This window comes from Pelodiscus sinensis, chromosome 24, assembly GCF_049634645.1.
Source record: "Pelodiscus sinensis isolate JC-2024 chromosome 24, ASM4963464v1, whole genome shotgun sequence".
Classification (NCBI taxonomy): Eukaryota; Metazoa; Chordata; order Testudines; family Trionychidae; genus Pelodiscus; species Pelodiscus sinensis.
The window spans coordinates 8,745,056-8,755,789 of record NC_134734.1 but is presented as its reverse complement, the minus strand read 5'-3'; the positions used below and the strand labels follow the sequence as shown (position 1 = coordinate 8,755,789).

The following is a 10,734-nucleotide window of genomic DNA, read 5'->3' as shown; positions in this document are numbered from 1 at the left end:
CTTGCAGGCTTCATTCCTGACGTTGATATTTTAATAACCTGAAACACTGCGAAAGGTTCTTTATTACAAATCTTATTGCCACCACCATCCCGTCCCCTCCCTTCCACTGCCTCAGGGGGCTCCCCGCTCCACTCCGGGCCCCATCTTCTTTGCTCACATGGCCACCCCCCAGACAGTCCTGGGGGGGTGTCACCCCTGCCCTGGTCACTCCACACCCTCTGCTTGAGACAGGTCCTCCCCAGTCCCACCCACACTAAATTATAGCCCCCACTCTGAGTAGACGGCCTCTTTCCCTGAGCCAGGAGTCCTCCCACTCTCAGCTCCCCTTGCTCTAACCACCATCCCCACTCCCCTCCCATAGCTATGGAGAGAACCCCAGAGTCTGGGCTCCCAGCCCCACTATCTGCTGTACCCACCATCCCCCACTCTCCTCCCAGAGCTGAGAACTTGAACTCAGGAGTCCTGGCTCCATCCCCTCCCCAAGGCACGTGTTGTTAGTGGCCCCTCCATGTCTGGCTAGGCCCTGCAAGCTTCCTTCACATGTGCGGGACTGTAGCGCATCATCAGTGCCCCGGGTCGGGTCAGGCGGTGGGGCCACGAAGCTGGGCGTGGAGCTGGGCCAGCTGCTCAGGGCTGGCCAGGGAGCGGAGCAGCCTGTTCTCCCATTCCAGGGCTGCGTTGCGCTCGGCCAGGTCCTTGATCTGCTCCCGCAGCACCTCCACCTCCTCCCGCACTGCAAACATCAGGTGGGTCTTCACCAGGTCCTGAAGCAGTGAAAGGCTCAGCAAGGAGAGACGCGGGCATCCCACCCCAACCCCAGAGTCATGCCCCACCCAGACAGGATAGGACTAGGGATGTACAATCCTGTTTAATTAGTTAACCAGTTAAACTTAATGTTTAACCAGTTCACTCATTAAATGGGGTTGCGCTGGAACAGGTGCTGTTTCGTAGGCAGGGGCTGCTCCAGCCGAGCTGCTTCTGAACCCGCACTGGGCTGCTGGCTCTCGCTCGCAGGCTGGGAGTTGGCATCTTTGCATGGGACCGGAAGTGGCAGCCCCCCTCTCCCTGCTGCTACCTCTGGCCCTACACGAGGCAGGAGGCTGCTCCTAGGTAACGGTTAACCATTACCCAGTAAGCATCCAGGGTGAGGCTTACTGAGTAACCATTTAACATCCTTAGACAGGACCCAGGAGTCCTGGCTCCCAGTCCCCCTGCTCTGACCCACCAGCCCCCACCCCTCTCCACTGGCAGAGCTGGGGAGAGAACCCAGGAGTCCTCTCTTGGGGGGGGTTGTTTCCTATTACTCACCATGGCTTGCTCGATCTTGTTATCGATGGCGATCATGCTGCTGCCCGAGCCACTGGGGGACAGAGAGACATGGACTGAGACACAGAACAGGGCCAGTGCCCCTCACTTCCAACCCACAGCCCCTGTTAGCCCAGCCCTGGGCTCCCCTCAGCCCTGCCAGTGCCCCTCACTCCTGACCCACAGCCCCTGCCCCCCTAGCCCTGGGTCTCCTAGCCCTGCCAGTGCCCTCACTCCTGACCTTCAACCCGAAATGGAACCCTAACATCCCAAACTGTCCTGCACTTTATACCATGGCCCTGTCTCAATCCTCCACTGGGAACCAGCTCCCAAATTTAGCTTTCGTGCCCTAACCAGGTACCAATGGGGGACAAGGTCCTGTTATTAGACACCACAAATTTGCCCCTATTCAGCCCTAAAGCCCTCCAGTCACCCCTTAATCTGTGCTCATATCCCTCTGGCACCCCACCCTGAACATTACAAATATTAACTCAGTGCAGAGCTGGCACCCCTAGGTTCATCCTGATGTGTCTCGCAACACCATAAACTCACCCCAATTCCCAGAACCTTCCAAATCACCACAAATTCAACCAATCTCCAGCCTTCCCCCAAAATACACCCTGACACCCCTCCCCACAAGATGCAGGCAGCCCTGTATGACCCTGCCCCCTGAGGTGCAGCCCCCAGCCTGCCCCTTGGTACCTGTGGAAGATAAGCAGCAGAGAGAGCAGGGTTTTGTCCATGTCTCGGTGTGCGGCGCCCGGCCGCCCCCAACTCTGGGGCCCTGGCTTGGCCCGGGCAGGAGACGAGCCCCGAGAGGGGACAGGGGAGGAGCAGCCACGGCGCCGGGAGTGGGCAGGGTCCCCAGTATCCGGGAGGGAGCAGCAGCCACAGCCGCGAGGCTCACCCCATGCCTCGAAGGAGCTCACCCTTGACTTGACCGAGATGCCCTGCGGCTCCCGGGCCATGGGGCCTGCTCCTTTGGGATCAGCCAAGTTCAGACCCCCGATTCCCTGCTCTGCTGGGACCCACAGAGCCCTGCTTCCTTCACCTCAGTTCCAGGGTCCTGGCCACACAGCCCCTGGGAACATGGGGCAAGGGAGACGGATGCCGCTGCTCTGGTACAACAGCCCAGCTGTTTGCTGCCAGCCAGCGCTGCCCAGCCCCACTCATTCACTCCCATTGGCCAGGCACCGCCCCCCTTCCCTGGAGTGAGGGCACAGCCCAGCTGGAGAGCCTGGCACCAGGCCCAGCTGGCTGGAGAGCAAGTGACAGACCCTGAGAGGAAAGAAGCCCTCCTCATAACTCTCCCATGGTGTCCCCCCTTCCCTCTTCTCAGACGCAGCCACAACACCTAAGAATACACCTCTCCCCATTCAGTGTCACATGGCCTGGCCTGGGCCAGCCAGTCCCTGTCCTGGGGCTGGAGAGGAGCTGGCGCCCCCTCGGGGGGGGGCAGGGCCCATGCTCCCATCTCATAGGTGGAGAGGTACATACATCGGGTGAGGGATGGAGAATGCCCACAGATGACCAGGACATTGAGGGGGGGCAAAGATGGCTTTTTGAGGGTTGTAACTCCCATGGTGGGCGGCAGGACACATGGGGGTAACAATGGAAACCAGAACGACAGCAATTAGATAACACACCCCCAGCAGACATCTACTCTGGGAACAGAACCCAGGAGTCCTGGCTCCCAGCCCTCCTGCTCTAATCCACCAGCCCCTGCTCCCCCCCTCCCCACACACCCCTGCCCCAGTTAAGGAGAGAACCCAGGAGTCCTGACTCCTCCTCTTTAATCTCATGGTCCCATGCTAGGAAAGTTTAAGAATACTTTGCCCCCTAGTGGTGAGATAGCAGCCACCAGCTGGGCTCCTGGCAGTCTGTCCAGGAGGGGAATGGGCTTCTGTAGGTGCCCCTCACTCCTGACCCGCAGCCCCTGCCAGCCCAGCCCTGGGCTCCCCCAGCTCTGCTGCTGCCCCTAATTCCTGACCCACAGCCCCTGTGCAGATGGGATAAGGGAGGGGGCTAGTCTGAGTTGTGAGGGAAGCAATCCCTGGTTTCCCATCTTACCCCCGAGTCAGACAGATGCAGATCAAACCCCTGAAGAGGATGCGAGGCTGTTTATTGACAGAGGCCCTACAAAAACTCCCCTGCACCTGCCCCAGTAGCCTTTGGCAAGGGGGGAATACAAAGGGAATGTAGATACAGAACAGCAATGTCAGCTGTGTTTGTGTAGGCCCTACAAAAACAAATTGGAGAGGGATTTAGCCAGGTACAAACTGCAAGGTTAGTGGGTGCTGTGACAGGAGGTCAGGGGAGGGAAAGCTAATATCCAGGTAATGGAGGTCCCTCTGAAATAGGATACCATTGGCTGCCACCATCATGCCCCCTTCCCCAAGGTGGCAGCTGGAAGTGAGATGTGAAAGCTACTTTGTTCTAGTAAAAGCAGTGAGGAGTCCTGTGGCACCTTATAGACTAACAGAAGTGTAGGAGCACAAGCTTTCGTGGGCAAAGACCAACATGCATCTGACGAAGTGGGTCTTTGCCCACGAAAGCTTATGCTCTTACACTTTGGTTAGTTTATAAGGTGCTACAGGACTCCTCGCCGCTTTTACAGATTCAGACTAACACGGCTACCTCTGATACTTTGTTAAAGTAGGATTTCTGGGAAGGATTGGGACCAGCCAGTTTGTTATAGTAGGTTCTCTAGAAACTTCAGAGCTACATAGGCCACCTTGTTATTACTGGGGGCTTGGAAAGCATTACAGGTTGAACCTCTCTAGTCTGGCACTCTCTAATCAGGCATGATTTTAGTTAGTCAGATGTCCTCTTATGCGTGTGGCCAAGTTTCCCACAGTCCCATACAGTTTATTTACAGCCACCAGTCCTGGCTCTCTGTGTTCGGTGCTGTTATTTAGTTCTAATTTGCCTCTAAATATCTTCTAAGAGCCCAGTAAGCAGGGGAAGTGTTGGTGATGCTGCTAGATAATATTGACCTCCTATTGTTTGGAAAATTCTCTGGTTCGGCACCAGTCAGGTCCCAAAAGTGCAGGACTAGAGAGGTTCAACCTGTAGTTTGTTATTGTAGAGTCTACTAGAAGGAACGTGGCAATGGTTTGCTATTGGAGTATTTCTATGATTTACACAAGCACACACACACACAGGCCTGCCGCCAGCCTGGCCCATTGCCAGGATCCCTCCCTGTTCCTCCCCCCAGGCCTGTGGGCCCCACACCATCCCCTCTCCCACTGCCAGGATCCTGCCCCCAACTTCCCCAGTGCAGGCAATACAACTGAGTCACATCCGCTGCCAGCCATTCAAATGCAACTTCCCCTCCCCCAGCTTCCTTCCTCTTCTACTGCTTGCATCTCCCTCTGTCCCATTCAGTCCCCGCATACTGCTCCACCACATGGCAGCCCCTTCACCAATCGTCCCAGCACTCCCCCTCCCCCGACCATTCACTGGCAAAACAGGAAGTCCCACCCTCCACCAGGCACACTGGGCAGGAAGTCCCACCTCACCTGTCATCATCGCTGTCCTGGTGTCCCCCCATGGCAAACATAGATCGGGCCAGGCTGAGACGTGCACCAAAAGGGTCCGACGCTTTTCGAACAGGGCTCCCTTCCCGAAACAAGGGGAGGGCTGGGGAGGAGGGGCGGGAGCTTCGCAGTGGAACCTGTAGAGGAGACATCATAATGGAGAGAGGCCAATGAACAAGGTGGAGCAGAAGGGACCCAGGCATCCTCCCTTGCCCCCACATGCTTCAGTGGATGCTGCCAATGGCTCCGCATCCCAAGGACAGCATTGGGCAGCTGCAATGGGGCCTGAATGCCTGGGTTCCTTCCATTCTTTCCCTGCCCACCAGAGCCTGGGGGGCAGTGGGCAGATGAAAATCACCCCTTTTCCGTCATGGTGATGAGAAAGGAGGAGGCAGCCGGGGAGGTGTCAGGGCCCAGAACCTGACCCCCCTTCCCTGGACCATACATCCTGCTGAAGGAATGTCTCTCTGGGACAAAAGGTTAGATTCATGAGATATCTGTGGGTCTGCCTCTACTTTGTGGGGCTGAACTGGCTAGGGGTTCCTCCATCAGACCCATGGCCCAGTCGGCCTGAACCCACCTCCAATGCCAGATGCTTTCAGAGGAAATTTCTGCAATGCACCTCACTATATCACAGCACAGGAGAAGGTGGCCCTCAAACCTTACCCCATTAACTTCCATTACCCCCAGCCGAACTGTCAGCCCAGCCAGCATCCAGTGGTGGGGAGTTCTGCAGGCTGATGCAGCCCCAAGTGGTAGGAGGTCATTGGAATCAGGGTGATTGCAGGTCCAAAGGGAAGAGATGGAGCCAGGTGTGCAAGGAGCTGTCCCACCACTGCTATCTCCTCCCTCTCCAGCCACCACCCGTTTACTACCCCATGCGCACCAACAACCCTCCACCTCCTCACCAAATGCTTGTCAATCCCCCTACCCTCTGGGGAGGGTATCCTAGTGGAGACCCCACCTATCTGGTGCAGGGGAGACATGGCTCCTAATATGGTTCAGAATTAACCCACAGGACTACCTACTGCAGGATTTCCACTGGGGATCTGATCGGCGAGGGGCAGGTAGAGTCAAGACTGGACTAGCCCACAGGCTGATGCAAAGGGCCAGATACAAGGTTAGATGGGCCTGTGGGGTGGCTTTCTACCACGTGGGTCTCCGTGGTCCCATGAAACCCAGGCATCTGGCCCCCTTTACCTTGTGCCTCTCCTCCACCTCCCTCCGGATGCGCTGGGCGAGGCTCTGGGGCAGCAGCAGCTCTTCCACCCCCACGCCCGATTCCCCAGGCTCAGCACTGGCCCCATCACTCTGAGCTCTGCCCCCTGGAGTTCTCTCCCCACCTCCCAGCGAGCGGGGCAGGTGCTCGCCAGGCAGCGTGGGCCAGGCTGTGCCCTGGGAGTGGCCATGTCCGCCCCAACGCGCCAGCGGGGGGCTGAAGTAGCCATGGGGCTTGGGGGCCAACCCAGCAAGCTCCAGGCGGGAGTCAAGAGACTGCGGGTGCCGGGCAGCGGCCAGGAGCCGCCCCACCACCTGGTGCTCCGGGTCCCGGTCGTAGAAATCCAGGCAGGTCCAGCGTCCCCGTTTATATGGCTCCCCAAGGCCCTGGTCCAGCTTCACCACCCGGAAGCGGGAGGCAGCGGTGCTGCCGGGTGGCACCGAGGGCCCGTTTCTGGGCACGGTTGCATCCTCTGGCAGCTCCATGGCGGGTGGCGCCTCCTGCTGTTCGTACTCAGTGGTGATGCTGGTGATCTGGAAACTGCTCTTCTTTCTGCTCATGGTCCTGCTCCCGCGCCAGCTCAGCGGGGCCTAGGCAGCACCGGGCCAGCACCAGGCTCTCGGGGCGGTGACATGCCTGCGGGCAGCTGGGCAAAGGGGGCACCACCAGGGGCAGGCAGGGCAGCCCCTGGGGTGCTAGCTCGCCTGGAGGTCAAGGGTCCTGGGGCAGGTTACAGGTCATGAGGAGCACACTCCCAGGAAGGGGGGCGGTTTGGGGGGGGGCTGCTGGCATCCCCGCCCCTAGGCCCCCACCGTGCTGGGGGCAGCACTGGAAAGTTCCCTTAAGTTGGGCGCGTGCTGGGGGCAGGGGGGGCTGCAAGGTGCCCGGGGGTGGAGGGCGCACTTTTCCGGCAGGGGGTCTGGATTCTCTCTTCTGTGCCCGGGGAGCACCCCCCGCCCCAACTCCGGCCAGCGCCGCCGCCTGTTGACAAGTCCCCGCTCCAGGAAGTCCGGCCCCCGCCCCGACCAGCTGACTGCTCCCCCCCCCCGCCCCGTTAACCCCTTCCTGCTGCAGCGCCCCATTCCCGCCCCGCCCCTTCCTTTCCTTTCTCTTCCCTTCAGTGCTGCAGCGCCCCGGCCTGCCCGCCCCGCGGCAAGCGTCCCGCTGCATCTCCCCGCCCCCAGCACCGCCTCGGCCTGCCCCCTCTCCCCGCCCCTTTAACACTCTCCCTGCCGCAACCCCCACCCCGTTACCCCTTCCCTGCTGCAGCCCCCCCGCCCCATTAGCCCCTTCACTGCCACAACCCCTGTAACAAAGTGGAGATTGTAGTCACCCGATTGCTTTGTTGCACGTGATTTCTACTGTGCTGTACTAAGCCCTCGTGTGCCTCAGTTTCTCTGGGCACTACACCAATATCTAGACGATGGGAATTTCGGTGACAGCCTCCCCCACGAACACAATAGCTGATACTTTCTGCAACCTGAGCCTGGGACGGGGGTGTGACCAGGTCACGCCCTTTGTCCGAAGAAGCCGACCAAAAGCTGGAGGCGCGTCAGACTACAGGGCTGATACAGGCTGCTGAGGGTGTGAGCGAGTCTCGCTGGCTTGGGGTGCTAGGAAGGGAATGGGAGCCCTTGGCTCTGAGCCTCCTCTCCCCAGATGGATGGTGCTGGCTGCTTCTGGTTCCTGTGCTGACAAGTCTGTTCTGTGCTGTGTCCCTGTCACCTAATAAATCTTCTCTTCTACCTGCCATCTGAGTCACATCTGGCTGTGGATGGGGGTGCAGGGCCTGGTGGTTCCCTTCCCCTCGATAACAGCCCTGGCCCCGTTAACCCCTTCCCTGCCACTGCCCTGCTAACCCCTTCCCTCCTGCATTTTGCCTGGCCCCTTAACACAAGAACTTATCCCTGCAACAAACCCTGTTGCCAACTCTGTCCATACATCTACACAAATGTGCCAAAGGTTAAATGGACTCAAATGGATCACAAAGCAAGGTAACATACAAAAACCCTTAGAATATGTTAATCTCCCTGGATGCTCAGTAACAGATTTAAAAGTAGCATCCTTCTACCAAAAAAACTGCAGAAGCAGACTACAAAGAGAAACAGCACAGCTGCAAAATTCATTTGCAAATGTAAGGATCAAATTAGAAGTGAATAAGGACTTAGAATGGTTCTCCTACTACAAAGGCAATTTTCTCCCTCCATATTCACAGCTTCCCCATCAGCTGCTGGGACTGAGCACATCAACCCAGACTGAACTGGCCTCTTTAACACTGGTCTTACACTTGATAACGAAGGATGAGTCTACACTGTACAGTTATTCCAAAATAAGCAGGTTGTGTAGAGTACCCAAACTCCCTTCTTTTGATGTGCTAGTTCATCTGTATATATCCCTGCCTCTATTTTTCCATTCTATGCACCTCATGAAGTGGGCTCTACCCATGAAAGCTGATGCCCACATAAATCTGTTAGTACTTAAGGTACCACAGGACTCTGCCTTGTTTTTACACACATACACCAGCAGGAAATTGTCACAAGCTTGAAAGATGCTGCTTCCTCCTGCTGGTGAATGAGGGGAAAGCACCTCCCCTCCATGCCACTGGCCATGCCAAGCCCACCTAGATTCTAGGAGACAGAAACTTACTCAGGTAAGGGGACCTTATGCAACTGGCCATCCCACCCCAGAGGTGGCTGCATCCCAACACCAGGCAAGAGGTCCTTGTGAAATCAGCCACCCCACCCCAGAGGTGGCTGCATCTTAGCGCTGGGCGAGGAGTTCCTGTGTAATAGGCCACCCCACACAAGAGTTGGCCCCCTGGTAACCATCTGTTATGCCCTAGAAGTGGCTGCCTCTCACCACCATGGAGGTGTCCCTGTGTAACAGGCTGCCCCACTCCAGAGGTAGCCACATCTCAGTCCCAAGCAAAGTGGCCATGTGTAACCCCCTCCTCTGCCCCAGAAGTGGCAACATCTCAGTGCTGGGAGAGTTGTTCCTGTGTAACCGGCCACCCCACTCATGAGGTGACTGCATCTCAGTGCTAAATGAGAGGTTACTGTGTAACTGACAGAAAAGAGGAGACTAAGGTGGGATATGATAGAGATTTATAAAATCCACTGGTGTGAAGAAAGTGAATAAGGAAAAGTTATCTACTTGTTCTCACAACATGAGACTGAATGAGGGGTCACCAAATGAAATTAATAGGTAGCAGGTTTAAAACAAACAAAAGGAAGTATTTCTTCACACAACACATAGTCAATCTGTGGAACTCCTTGCCACTGGATGTTGTGAAGCTCAGGACTTTAACAGGGATCAGAAAAGAGTCAGATAAAATCATGGAGCATACTTATTAGCCAGTGTCCCTAGCCTCTATTTGCCAGAAGCTGGGAATGGGCAACAAGGGCTGAATCACTTGATGATTCCCTGTTCTATTCATTCCCTCTGGGGCACCTGCCACTGGCCACTATTGGAAGATATGATCCTGGGCTAGATGGACCTTTGGTCTGACCCAGTCTGACCATTCTTATGACAGTTCCATCCCACAGGTGGCCACATCTCAGCCCCAGATAACCAGCCACCCCCACATCTCAGGCTACTTTTAGACTACAATGTTTTATTAGAAAAGGGTATGCAAATTGCACTCTGCAATTTGCATACCTTTTTCTGATAGTTTTGTTGGAAGAGGCTTTTCCAAAATTTGGCCCATCCACAGTGGGCCAAATTTCAGAAAAACCTATTTTGGAAGAGCCCATAGAATGAGGAAGACAGGGCTTCTGAAAGAGTGTATGTGCTCTTCTGAAAAAAAAAAAGCGGAAGAGCAGACACATTCCCTGGATGCAGCAGAGTTTTTCCAGGATATCACGGAAAACCCACGTCGCCTAGACGGAACCTCAGTGCCTGACAAGATATTCCTGTGTAAACGACTTCCCAGCACTAAGATGCCACATCTCAGCTCCAACCGGGAGGTTCTCTTGTAACCAGATGCCCCACCCCACAGGTGGCCATGTATAAGTGCCAGGCCAGGTGTCCCTGTGTAACCATCCCTCCCGCCCCACAAGTAACTGCATCTCAGTGCTGGGGGAGGGGTCCCTATGTGACCAACCACCCACTCCAGAGAGGGCCACATTCCAGCTCCAGGCGAGGGGTCCCCTTGTGCCCCAGAGGTGGCTGCATCTCAGCCCTGGGTGAGGGTTCCCTGTGTAACCAGCTGTCCTGCCCCATCTGTGGCCACATCTCAGCCTAGGCGAGTTGTCCCTCTGGGTATATCTACACTACATGGCTCCATCAACGGAGCCATGTAGTGTAGACATACCCTCTGTGACCAAACACAGACCTTCAGAGGTGGCTGTATCTCAGCTCCAGGTGAAGGGTCCTGGTGAAACTGGCCACTCCCCATGCCCAGAGGTGGCTGTATCTCAGTATTTGGTGGTGGGTGCTGTAAGAGCTGTTACAGCAACACAGGGTGTGGTCTCCTGCCCTGCTTGGTCTTTGACTCTGGAAAAATAGGGTTCATGGTCCAGGAAACAGGGACACATGATGCCCCCCTCGCAGGCCAGTTCGCAGGCTCTGGGGATTCCTGGGATGATCAAATACAGTTCTCCGCCTATTGTGGGGTGGCAGTGAAGGGCAGCAGCTGGGTGGGGAGGGTGCAAGTCGGGAAGAGCACTGGGG

General features: G+C 56.5%; 1 protein-coding gene across 1 annotated transcript; it reads right to left on the bottom strand.

Moving 5' to 3' along the window:
- Window positions 1-13: 13 nt before the first annotated feature.
- TSC22D4 (TSC22 domain family member 4) lies at window positions 14-7,108 on the bottom strand. The gene is made up of 4 exons (XM_025180441.2): window positions 6,045-7,108; window positions 4,827-4,981; window positions 1,309-1,360; window positions 14-764 (listed from the first exon to the last, which is right to left on the bottom strand). Exons 1-4 carry the CDS (start codon window positions 6,621-6,623, stop codon window positions 582-584), a joined length of 969 nt encoding a protein of 322 aa, XP_025036226.2. The 5' UTR covers window positions 6,624-7,108; the 3' UTR covers window positions 14-581.
- Window positions 7,109-10,734: the final 3,626 nt, after the last annotated feature.